Here is a 13,436-nt window from a genome sequence, read left to right on the forward strand (position 1 = left end):
GTGACAGCTTCACATTTCCGAGAGCAAAAACTCTTGTTGTTGAGAACTTGTTTCCATGGCTAACTAAGTGAAATTGTTTAAAATTATAAGAATTGGCTATAACTCAGTAATTTCTCGAAGAATACATATTTTAGCTTATATCGCTGAAAAGCTTAAAAAATGGCGCTTTTTATGAAGTCATGGCCAACTATGGTTTCCATTTAAAAAAACATATGTTTGTGTCATATGTCAAAAATGACAGGCTTTAGAAGAAAACGGAGGGCGCAGTCTCATTAAGGATGTGATTATCTACAACTTTTATCTGAAAACTTTTTGTCTAAAACATCTTATAATGGAGTTAGGGACAATTTCTAAAATAGCCGAAATTTGTTTTTTTCGAAATATCTAGTAAGCCATGAACTTTTTCAAAAATCTGAAAGGCGCATATTTATGACCCCACAAAACTGCAATTCTTTCCCCATTTAACCGACTCTCTATCTCCAGTAGTTTCCGAGATACCCATAGAGAACATCGTAGGAAACTCACCCTGTATAAGAGGATCGATAGAATTATCGATTGTTATTTCACAGGCCTCTGTATCACTTATACTTTTTCTGGGTAATACCGTTTAAAATCTAATGCCGTACTGTTTTTAATAAAACAAATGAGAGGTATAGAAGCATAAACAGGCTCTATTTTTTCAGGAGAGATACATTTCTAATAATGAATCGCAAATAACTGATGATAACTTTTGGTGATTCTTATTTATTCTGATGTTTATACTAATTGTTGAAATTTAATTGATGAAAAAAACTAATCTTTTGGATATTTTAAGGTAATTAGGAATTAAAAATTGGAGGTTGTCAGTTTTAACAAAAAGTGGAGAGTGCCAGGTTTGCTCCTACACCCCTCAAAATAATCCAGGACCAGAGCTGCAAGCTCACAGAAAACGTAAATCTTTTTTTGATTTAAACCATTTTAATGTCATTTGACTTTAAGCGAATTTAAGTCCTTTTTCGAAAGCGGACTTCAGACAAATCGTTTTCTAAAAAAAATAGTTATAAACGAGTTTTATGATAAATTTTTAACAGAAGCATTTACTTTTAAATTGTTAGATGGCAGCCAGGCAGCAGCTAAAAAAAAGACTCAATACAATTTTAAGTGAACACGTTAACGTCCTCCGGCCCTTATTAGCTTATTCAATCGACTTATTACATAGTAATCAAAACATATCACCACTTTTTAATGGACATGTATTCGATGACATCTACTCTGTAATGGATTCATAATAAAGTACTACAAAATCGGTTAAATTTTATAAAAAAGTAACATATTTTTGTGTTTGTAGTTATTCTGAAAATGAACCGTTTTATTTTATGTGGTATTAATCTCAAGCCGGTCCCAGACACTACGTGCATTTTGCGAATGTGCGAACATTCGAATTATGTACTGCGGCTTCGGCCACCTTACCACACGCTACGTTATTTGTAAAAATGCGTCCACTGACAAATATTTCCCGTAGTAGAGCAACGCCGCCGCGCGATGTCTTAATTTTCAGTGCTGTTGCAGTTCAAAATGGACAGTGAAGAAGAGCAATAGGTATTGTCGCTGCTAGTTGTGTAATTTTTTTTTGTGTAACCTAACCTAACCATACTACCTTTCACTTTATTAAACAACTGGCGAATCATTGCCATCAAAGACTCTTTTTTTTAATTCTTCCACCGACCACTCGACGCTAAACTTTGATTTAATATTATTCCAGGCTTCAGCCACTTTGTTCCTGTTTTTATGATCTGGAATCTGTGGATTCCAAATCACTGGTTCGCTCTCGAATAATTGCAAAAACTCCAAAGTTAACTCATTTGTCCATTCCATTTTGGAGTAATAAAGAAAACGGAAATCAAACCGCCACCAATGCAATACACAAGTGAACTGAGCGGAGCGCGCCGCTAAAACAAAGAAACACGTAAACAAATAGCCGTAGCGTCTGGAAGTAATTCCGATTGACTACGCCGCACTACGAGCTCCTTTGATTGGTGCCAGTTTACCGACAACCGCCGGGAAAATGACGAAGTACGAATCTTCGTCGAAGGTAACCTCCCATACGCTACGCGAACATAAGCTCGAATACCGAATATTCGCCAAATGCACGTAGTGTCTGGGACCGGCTTCACGGTCTCATTGTTTGTACCTACAATAAATTAATAATATAGCTAATATAAGGAAATCAGCCCCCAATCGGTAATATAAGAAAATTTGTATTAACATTAAAAAATAGGTACTTAAATTGAATTTTGGTTTGGTTTGACTTGACGCTAATTATTTTGATATTAAGTCACTTTGGAGACTGAAATCGCAGATCATCATGATTTAAATCAAAAATATACAGGGTGCTACAAATTCGTGGTACGAGCATTGGTATCTCGGAAACCGTAAGAGATACGAAGATGGTTAAATTAGGGCAAAGTTGCGCTTTAGGATGTTCACCAAGACGCCATCAAAAAAGATTTAAATATTTCAAGGATTGCTGAGTTTTTTGGAAAAAACTGATTTTTTTGAAAATCAATTTTATTTTTTCCTGGCGTTACTTTTTAGAAAATCATAAAACTAATTGCACATTCTCATGGCCACTTTATTAGGGCTATCTGATAGTATTTTTAGATTTTCAAATTAGCTGATAATTTGTGAGATACAGAGACCAACTTAATTATTTTAAATACGGACATGCATTTTTTTATTTGAAGTTTTGAAAGAACTTGAGTACAAGGATATCCCACACTTGATACTTTTTTTTATAGATTTAAATTCAGGGTAACGAAAAGGCAGATGAAAGGGCCAAGCAAGGCTCATCAATGCCATTCATCGGCCCAGAACCCTTCTGCGGCGTTGCAAAGGCGGTCACGAGAATGGCCACGGAACGATGGGTGGCCAACAAATCTCTAGAATGGTGGAGAAACTCACCAGGGCAGAGACAGGCGAAAAGGTTCATTGTAGAACATTCGCCAAAATTCACGGTAGACTTGATAAGCAAGGACAGAAATACAGTCAAAGCTGTAGTAGGTCTACTAACAGGGCATTGTAAGCTAAATAGGCATCTAAAGCTGATGGGATTGACAGACGAAGCTATGTGTAGGTTCTGCCAATCTGAAGAAGAAACGTCAGAACACATTTTATGTCGGTGTGACAGCCTGGCAAATGTGCCGTTCCCGGTAATAGGCAATGATAGGCCATTGCCAAGGAGCTACATGGAGGGTTTAGTCTCCAAGTTGCTAAACTTTGTGAAAAGGATAGGACTGGAGAATGTAATCTAAGGATCAGAAGAGGACCACAATAGATCTGAGAAGGTCGCAGTGGATCAGGCCGAAAGCCACCTCTAAGAATCTAGATTTAAATTGCAGTATTTTGATATAAGTCTTTACGAAAATGACTTTACCTGAAAGGAAATGATTTAAGTCAAAGACATAAGTTTTAAATCATTTTAGCTTTTGAAATTGGCTTAACATTTAAATCATTTTGATTTAAGACATGATTTAAGATTTAAGTCTTGAAACTGACTTGTTGCAGCTCTATCTAGGACGTTATACCAACCTTGTACATTGCTACAGGATATTTTCTTTCCATTCATATAAGCACCTCTTCCTTTTATAGCGGTATAAAGGTCATTTAAGTGAGGTATAAAAATAATCCCAATAACTTGAATCTTCTCTATAACCAAACCTACGGAGATTCCAGTAAACGGGATGTCTTTAACAAAATTTGTAGTGCCATCTATCGGATCGATAATCCAAGTAGGATCGTCTGTTAGGGTGGGTGTCCCGTGTTTGGTTCCAGAACTTTCCTCTCCTATAAAACTTAGAAGTTATCTTGAGTAAAAAAAATACCATTTTAGAAAATCTCTTACCGATGGTGAGGAAATTCAGCCTTTATTTTGCTTATGAGGGTGTCTTCGATCTTTTTGTCATAGATGGTTACCAAATCGTGATCTGATTTGTTTTCGACTTCCAGTGTTTCTTTTTTTACTTCCAAAAATAACTAAAAAATTTGTTAAATACAAATAATCTACAATTTTATTGTAGTTTACTTATAAATTATAATACCGAATATTTTTTTATGTAAAAAATGACGGCATTACAAAAATGTTTTCTAACATATCTACAGCTATTCGACCCGGATTATAGTCAATTGCACCCCCATTTTTCTGTAGATAATTGGATTCAGCATAAAATTCTGCACATAGTACACTATTTTTATTTTGGTTAAAAACATTATATCCGACAAAAAACTGGAGTATCTGAAAGAAAAATAATATAGAATATAGAATTTTAAATATTCCGATTTTGGTGAAGCCATAAAAAAATACCCTGCATATGATAATGTAATTTTTTCTCCACGGATTTATTCTGTTGTAATAAAGTTATATTCACTCAAGTTTTTTACCACTTTTCGGATATAATGCTTTTAACCATAGTTTTAGTAAATAAGAAATCGAATTGCAACACCGCAGATTACTTCAAATAAAAATAGTGTACTATATGCACAATTTTAAGCTGAATCCAATTATCTAAAGAAAAATGAAGGTGCAATTTAAAAAAGCTTAAAACTTTATCATAACTTTTTCATGTGACACCCCGTACACAACAAAATATTTTTAGGATATGCCCCTTTATTAATCATGCAACATCTGTATAAAACTTTTTTTCATATCTTCGACAACAACGACGATATTGGACTTCCTCACACTAACGGGCCACCATGTATATCGGATCAAAGAGAAAATTTGAAGAATCGCCCTATACGTTAGGTTTCTATTTTACGAACGGAGATGAGTGCAATCATATTTTTCCGCAAAAAAATTAAATTAAAATATGTATTGTACGCAGTATATTTTAAGCGGTGTTAAACAATGGCAACAGTGTGAATTTGAATTTTGTGATATTATGTCTATATCCACATAAAATTCACTAAATAGATATAAACAAAAAATGCATTCGTTGACTGAAACCATCAAACAGGGTACCTGAATTGATTCAATTAATTACGGCATATTATTGAATTAACTTGTGCTTTCCAGTCAAACGGTGTACCAATTAAAGAGTTATGCTGTTTCTAAAAAAGAAAAATTTACCTTTCCTGATTCTTTAATTAAAGGCAATACGAAGTTATAATATTCCTCTATCCTGGATGTTTCATTTGCAGTCATTTTTATAATTTTGTTTTCTAAAAAGATATTTAATATATAAATAATAAATCATGAATATACCTTACATAAATTGCCAACTATGTATTTGTTTAGTAAAATAATTGGCGTTGTTAGTTAAAAATGAATCTAATTCTTTTTGAATTGTCTCTGTGTATAATCGGTAGTTTTCTAAGTAGTAGCGTTGATTGAATGAATTGGGAAGATACGGAACTTAATGAGCAAATTCGTAACAAAGCTGATTTGATTTCCCCTTACGTCTCAAGTGCTGTACGGTTAGCCGGAGAGCTGGCGACATATTTAGAGAACATATTTTAGGCAAGTTAGAATAACAAAAAAAATAAACTTTAATAACTTGTGAACCCAGAATCCTAAGTCTGGCTGGGGGGTTGGGGGTATTTCGCTACTGCGCAACCCATAACATTTGCAAAAAAATAAATCCAAAAAACATTCTTTAGGCAACTTGAAATGTGTTTATTCTGAAATTTTAGCATCTATTTAACCTTGAAATAAGTATGCCAGATTTTTTTTTCGGGTTTAAAGTGTAACTCGACCATTCCAAATATGTTTAGTTATTATACCTGGAAAACATACTTTAGGCATTCTAAAATTTTTACTTTTTGTTTATTAGATGATATTAAAAAATATGTGTTAATTGTCAGACGAATTCAATGGGATTTAATACTTGCCAGACGCGAATAAAGATTTTAAATGAGCGCGACAAAAAAAGTCTTATGAGTATCTATAAGCGCGAGAAAGATAGTTTATTGAGACCCGTTGGTTAGCCGATGCGGCTGACGTAACAGTATTTTAGAGTACTTCAAATTTTCATAAAAACAATTTTTTTTTCGGTTTCATTTCAATTATTTGCAGGCTTTTAATTCAGAGATTATTTTGTTGGAATTAAGTTACCTTGTACAAATATGTATTTATAAATTAAATATTGACGTGCATAGTGTAAATAGTTTAGAATAATTACTGCAAATAAATATTTTAGTAACTACTAATTTTGCTACTAACTACTAAATCACAATGGATAAAAAACATTTAAGTTGTGTAGTTTGTAAAAAAATTACTAGTGACAAAGTTATTGTTTTTGAGGAAGGCAGACTACAAAAATGCAAAGAATTTTTAAAAGTGCGCCAACAACATGGTTTAAAATTTAAAGAAGTGGTTTTACCAGAAAACGTACTCCCGACAAAAGAGTACCATGTACAGTGCTAACAAAATAAGTATTCTGGAATTTTAATAAAGTACCATTGTTAATCTTCCTAAATAGATTCAAAAGTAAGTAAAAGTGCTTTACTTTTATGCTGAGGCGTTAAAATGACTTTTTTATATTGTCAATCAGGTCGCAAAAATTAATAATGACATAATATGTCACAAAAGTATAATAATAATTATACTTTTGTGACGTTTGAAAAAAAATATATTTTATATTATGCTAATTTTTAAATAATTATTCGTCTTTTTATTCTTTCAGATACAAAATACTTAAATTAAAAAGTCTTCTTATTGAAATGATTTCAATCATACATTTTTATTAGAAAATGTTTCTTTTTATTTATTCAATATTAGTTAGTTTTTTTTTCTAATTTTTACGACTCCAAAATGCTGTTACGTCAGCCGCATCGGCTGCCGACTGGTCTCAATAAACTATCTTTTTCGCGCTTATAGATACGCATAAGACTTTCTTATCGCGCTCATTTAAAATCTTTATTCGCGTCTGGCAAGCATTAAATCCCATTGAATTCGTCTGGCAATTAACACATATTTTTTAATATCATCTAATAAACACGCTGTAAAAATTTTAGAATGCCTAAAGTATGTTTTTTCCAGGTATAATAATTAAACATATTTGGAACGGTCGGGTTACACTTTAAACCCGAAAAAAAAGTCTGGCATACTTATTTCTAGGTTAAATAGATGCTAAAATTTAAGAATAAACAAATTTCAAGTTGCCTAAAGAATGTTTTTTAGATTTATTTTTTTGCAAATGTTATGGGTTGCGCAGTGGCGAAATACCCTCAACCCTCCAGCCAGACTTAGGATTCTGGGTTCACCAGTTAATAAACTATACATTTTTAGTTATTCTAGCTTGCCTAAAATATGTTCTCTAAATATATCGTTAGCTCTTAGGCTATAAATTAAATCTCAACCGAATTCTCGTGCAGGCTGACGGTAACGCCTGTTACATCTCGGACAAGTTTTGTGCCAAGAAATCGCTCATAAGGTTGCACATCTTCAATCATTCAACGCTACTACCGTTGATTGAAAAAATAATAAGATGTGCAACAGTTCATATTTTCAAAAATATTTTTTTCTAGAAAAACAGACTATGCCACTGTATTTTACATAAAAAGTTCTACAATAAACAGTTTTTGCCTTCTCGATACCTTTAACAATAACAGAGATACAGAAGGTGCCCCAAACTGCAAAATTTTTGAAAAGACCTTGTAGCTCAGAAACGAAGAGGGCTATGAAAATTTTGTTTGCAGCATCTTCCGTTTGACAAAAAAATGGGACAGGTCTGTGCAAACCGTATTCTCATATCTTTACTAATAACGGAGATTATGATTTCAACTAAAATGGGACGCCATATACATATAATAAATATTCATTTTTTACTTGTCATATAATCCACTTAATAATAAACTTTAAATTCCTATAATACCCCTCTAAATCATCTTGTCAGGAAAACTATCAATCAATTAAGTACCGAACTTTTCGAGAAAACGACACTTTTTTAAAATAAATTTATTAAATATTTTATGCAACGTTATATAAAACTTTTTGAATAAAATAGCTCCTACTGGAGAGATACGGACAAATAAATTGTCTTTAAGAAAAATTAGAAATTCAAATAGACGTTGGTAATTTATTTATAAATGCCAATCCTAAATAAAAAGGTACTTACGTTTCAGTCTAACCGTTTAAAATTAAGCGAGTTCTCCTTTCGACTTATCAGCGCGAAATGTTTACTAAATAATGTTACGTTTTTCGTCGGTTCCGTGTGGATAGAAAGTCACAATTTATTTAAACACTATTTATTTAACACTAATTAACAAAAACAATAACGATAAAAGACTTATAGAACTATTTACAAACGATTTATAACTAAGAATTTATTTTGAATTTTAGCGCGTCAACTGCACTGGTATATTTATAACTGCCCCTGGCCACGGCCGCCGGCTTTATACCGGCAGGTAAAGAACTCTAGAATTGTCCATAGATCGTTAGGTGCGTAGAGAAGGTTTTCGAATGTTCTCGTATGTACTCGTCCATTCCAGTGGGACTCGATTCTTCTCGAACGAATGAATCATTGCGGTGTCTATGCGATGTTAAGGTCATCCGAGGGCGGGCCATATTGTGAGGTTAGGTCGAGTCCACACCGGCCCGCAACACTGCCCCCTTCTTAGGTACATGCTCGTCCCGAGATTATACGGTGAATGAAGGTATTTGCAAAGCTGGCCCCTGGTACATTGCGAAGTCTGGTAGAAATAGCAGTCTACAGTTTTCTCTCCCGATCTCAGCTTTGGGTTGTAGCAGCAAACGAGGATCTCGATTCCCGTAAATCTGAACAAGACTTCAATCATGTTCCGGATTGTACGCCAACTCAAACCATCGAGTCCACACGCCAGCTTCGGAATGGCTAATCGTGCAATGTTGTTGTTTAGCAGGGCTTCTCTCAGTTCAATCAGGGTCTTCCATAGATTGAGATAAGTCGGCTTACTCGGGGACCATTCCTTGGTGACCAGGTAGAAGATGTGCCTTGCTTGACCATGTGCATTGTCGGTTAGCCTCAAGACGCTTCCAACCTCTGGATCCTGTCGGCGTAGTTCTCCGACACGCCCAAACTTCTCATTGAACGTCGCAGCGATTCCTCTGGACATCCGCAAATCTCGAGCCACACAATGAGCGAGCGAATAATCAGGAGGCACGGAAAAGAGGTCTCGTTGATCTTCTTTGGTTACACCATAGCGAGCCTTCTCACTGCTGTTGTATCGGGCCATGAAATCGTCAAAGGACATCTCCGAATCAGGGGGATCAAAGCTGCAGGTTCTCACGGTCCCAGCACGATCTTCTATTTCGCCTTGGTAGGGGCTCAAACGGTTGAAATGGACTACCCTCGGTTTTCCTTTTGGCAATTTTCTGATACGGTATACGACGTCATTAATTCTATCCATGACTTCGTATGGCCCTTCCCACGAGGATTGTAGCTTCGGAGATAACCCACGACGTCTCTGCGGGTTATATAGCCACACCAACTTCCCTGGTTGGTATCCTCCATGCTCAGCTTGAATGTCGTAGTGTTCCTTCATTCGGTCACTAGCACTTTGAATATTTAGGCGGACTCTCTGATGAATGTCGTCCATCCTTTGACGTAGTGTGTGGACATAATCTTCTCCGGCGACTTCTTCTCCCGGTCGGCAACCAAATTTCAGATCACAGGGTAGGCGCACTTCCCGTCCCATAACGATGCTGGCTGGAGTTTGCCCTGTAGATTCTTGGACGGATGAACGGTAGGCCAACAGGAACAGGTGAAGAAATTTGTCCCAGTCTCTTTGGTGGTCAGAGACTACTTTGGCCAGATAACGGTTGATAGTTCTGTTCATGCGTTCAACCATCCCATCGGATTGTGGATGTAGAGCAGTCGTCCTGGTCTTGCGGATGTTCAGGACTTCACAGACGCCTTGGAACAGATTGGACTCAAAGTTTCTTCCCTGATCTGAATGAAGCTCCATGGGAACACCAAACCTGCAGATCCATTCTTTAACAAGGGCATCAGCAATCGTGGACGCTTCTTGATTTGGCAACGCGTAGGCCTCGACCCATTTGCTGAAGTAATCCATTACTACCACAATGTATTTGTTGCCATCGTTCGTCTCCGGGAAAGGACCAGCCACGTCGATCGCTATTCGTTCGAAGGGACTACCAACATTGTACTGGCGCATAGGGGCTTTACCACGCTTTTGTGGCCCATTAATGGCTGCGCAAATGTCACATTTCTTACACCAGGCCCTCACATCTTCTTTGCAGTTCACCCAGTAGAACCGTTCACGCAGCTTGCCAAGTGTCTTGGTAACACCAAGATGTCCTCCGCTGGTTCCATTGTGAACTTCCTCCAAGACTTCTGGGACCCTCTTCTTTGGAATGACGATCTGCCTTCTCTCTTCTTGTCCCTCCGGTCTCTCGATCACACGGCGAAGTAGTCCGTTATCTATTACCAAGGAATTCCACTGGGCCCAGTACGACTTTACGTTCGGCGAATATCTGCAAACTTCTTCCCACGTTGGTCTTTGGCCTGTGTTTTTCCAGTTAATTACTAAACCTAATTCTGGGTCACTGGTTTGGTCATTTGCAAGATCTTCGGGTTGCCAACTATCATTAACCACAGTTGTTCTTAGGAGTTTCACTTCTTTCTCTTCAGCTCAGGAACAATGCTTACAGTCCTTAGCGCAAGGTCTTCTGGAAAGTGCGTCGGCATTCCGATGGATTGCCCCAGCTCGATGTTCTGTGTCGAAGTCAAATTCTTGTAATCGTTCAATCCATCTAGCTACCTGCCCTTCAGGATTCTTAAATTACAACAGCCATTTCAAAGCAGCATGGTCTGTTCTTAACAAGAACTTTCTTCCATAGAGATACTTGTAGAAGTGTTCCACTGCTTTAACTACTGCTAGTAATTCTCGTCTGGTTACACAGTAGTTCCTTTCCGGTTTTGACAAGGTCTTACTAAAATAACCAATGACTTTTCTTGACCATCCTGGATCTGAGACAGAACAGCGCCTAACGCAACATTGCTAGCGTCGGTATCCAATATAAAGTTTCCGTTGCCAAGAGGGTAGCTAAGTATGGGCGCACTAGTCAGGGCCTTCTTCAATTTTCGGAATGCCTCGTCAGAATCTGAGTCCCAAGAGAAACGCCTCTCGCCTTCGGTAAGTCTGGTCAATGGTTTTGCGATGGTGGCAAAACCCTGTACATAGCGGCGATAGTATGTGCATAGTCCCAAAAAGCTTCGTAGTTCATGTTTATCTTTAGGTATCGGCCACTCTTCCACTGTCTTGGTCTTCTGTGGATCTACCGCAACTCCTTGGGAGGAGACTACATGGCCCAAGTAGTGTACCTTTCTTGACACAGATGACATTTCTTGGGGCTAAGTTTCAAACCAGAGCTCCCTAGTCGCTTGAAAACTTCTTCCAAATTCTTCAGATGATCGTCAAAGGATTTCCCAACCACTATGATGTCATCCAGGTACACTAAACAGGTAGTCCAGGATAGTCCCTTTAACACAGACTCCATTAGTCTCTCAAAGGTAGCTGGCGCGTTGCACAATCCAAAGGCATGACGGTAAATTGCCACAGTCCGGAGCCCACCGAGAACGCTGTCTTCTCTCTGTCTTTCGGCGCCATGTCGACTTGCCAATATCCACTCTTCAGATCTAACGTAGAGAATATCGTTGACCCCGCCAATGTGTCTAGAGTATCGTCTTCCTCGGCAGGGGATAGCTATCCTTCTTGGTAACATTATTGAGCTGCCGATAATCAACACAGAACCTGGTGGTACCGTCTTTCTTCTTTACTAGTACTACCGGCGATGTCCACGGGCTGTTAGATGGTTCGATGACACCCTCTTCTTTCATTTCTCGAAGGATTTTGTCAGCTTCTTCACGTTTGGCGAGCGGAAGTCTTCTCGGATTTTGTTTGATTGGTCGTGCATCTCCGGTGTCAATTTTATGTTGTACTAAATTGGTACGACCTCTATCTCCTGCTTCTCCTTTATCAAACACGTCTTGATACTTGATTATTAGGTTTCTCAATTTTCTACTATTTTCGGGAGATAATCCTTTAACGTTTACTAACTCCTTCACCATTTTGTCCGGAATTTTTGAAGTCGAAACTTGGAGGCTTCCACGCTTCGAATGACTGAGGAGCCGAACAACAGTACCCTAAAAGGGTTCCCTTCTTCAAGGATACAGAATAATAATTTGTGTTCATTACTCTCGCCGGTACAGTTTTCTTCGCTCGTAGCAGGGCTTTTCCAACAGCGATCCCCCGTCCTATTTCGCTGTCATGGTTCCTTGGCTCCAACAGAATAATACTCCCATTATTCATTTTATCTTCCAGGCAACCATCCAAAAATATCTCACAGCGCTCAGGGATCGAAACATCTTCTGCTACCACCACGCGAAGCGTCTCCTCACATTTTCGATGTAGAACCACTTCTTCTTCATTTATTTTCAAAATTCCCTGTTTGAAGTTTAGTTCAAAACCTCTAGTGGCCATGATGTCCATTCCGAGAATAAGTTCATCTTCGATATCTGCTACTACCACTGGATGTTCAAAACTGGTGCTCCCAATAACAAAATTAAGGTTTACTTCTCCATGGACAGCAGCAGAGCCCCCCGTAGCAGTACGTAGTCGCCATTGTGTTGTTTTAACCTTCTTCGATGTTTTAAGAATGTCCGGTCTGATAATAGTTTTCGTCGCTCCTGTATCCAACAGCATAGTCCGGAACTCTCCATCAACAAAACCATCCACAAACATGCTGTTGAATTTGTGTTGTAGCGAGGCGACTCGAGCAGTTTTCGTTGGGGCATGTTGGGTACAGGTCGACGTGTGCCCCTTCATTTCGACCCTTAGTAGTTTTCCGACCTCGACGAAGCCGGTTCTTCGTTCTTCTCCTTACAACGGCTTCGCACGTGTCCTACCTGTCCGCAGTTCCAGCAATGAATCAGTCCCTTCTTGCCCATGTACTGGTCCATTACTTTCCGAACAATCCCTTCCACGGATTCGTCGGAACATTCGTCGATGGCCCGTACTCTTCCTAAAGACCGAGAACTTTGTTTCGCGGCCTCAAATTCTAGGGCACGTGCTAAAGCATCCACCAAGTGCGTTGGGTGGGCTAGGAGAAGTGCTTGTCTTGTCTCGTTGTCACGTAAGTCGTCGGAGAATGCCTGTACTGCCAACCGCTCCATAACATTCTCTGGCGTAGCAGGGTACGCAAGGCGAACGAGGCGGGCTACGTCGGCTTCAAACTCCTGCAGAGACTCATTTGACTTTTGAATGCGATTTTTTAGCTGGGAATGACATGTTCCAAATGAGCTTGGCCGTACCTCATTTCTAAATGTCGTACCAATTGCTGATAATCTCCCTGTTCCGATGGTGACAATGTCTGCAGAATATCAGTCGCATCTCCTCGCAGTGCGACAGTCAAAGCGGTAGCCTTTTCAGCGATTGTCCATCCGTTCGCTCTCGCAACG

The 13,436-nt window shown here is 38.3% G+C and overlaps 2 protein-coding genes across 4 annotated transcripts in view; one reads left to right on the plus strand and one right to left on the minus strand.

Moving 5' to 3' along the window:
• The window catches only part of LOC115883870 (ATP-dependent helicase brm-like), a 220,412-nt gene that overhangs the window by 134,574 nt on the left and 72,402 nt on the right, over positions 1 to 13,436 (plus strand). The window lies entirely within an intron of this gene.
• LOC115883876 (inositol monophosphatase 2-like) overlaps positions 1 to 13,436 on the minus strand; it is a 29,890-nt gene that overhangs the window by 15,141 nt on the left and 1,313 nt on the right. For 2 of the 3 annotated variants that reach the window (XM_030902293.1, XM_030902291.1), the window contains exons 3-6: positions 8,094 to 8,166; positions 5,105 to 5,196; positions 3,881 to 4,011; positions 3,568 to 3,830 (exon numbers count right to left, since the gene is read on the minus strand). In XM_030902293.1, the coding sequence (XP_030758153.1) occupies positions 3,568 to 3,830; positions 3,881 to 4,011; positions 5,105 to 5,179 (469 nt within the window). In that variant the 5' untranslated portion in view covers positions 5,180 to 5,196; positions 8,094 to 8,166. The remainder of the gene's footprint in view (positions 1 to 3,567; positions 3,831 to 3,880; positions 4,012 to 5,104; positions 5,197 to 8,093; positions 8,167 to 13,436) is intronic. The other variant, XM_030902294.1, reaches the window with a different exon arrangement.

Source organism: Sitophilus oryzae, unplaced genomic scaffold (assembly GCF_002938485.1).
Source record: "Sitophilus oryzae breed Bouriz unplaced genomic scaffold, Soryzae_2.0 scaffold_2006_pilon_pilon, whole genome shotgun sequence".
Taxonomy (NCBI): domain Eukaryota; kingdom Metazoa; phylum Arthropoda; class Insecta; order Coleoptera; family Curculionidae; genus Sitophilus; species Sitophilus oryzae.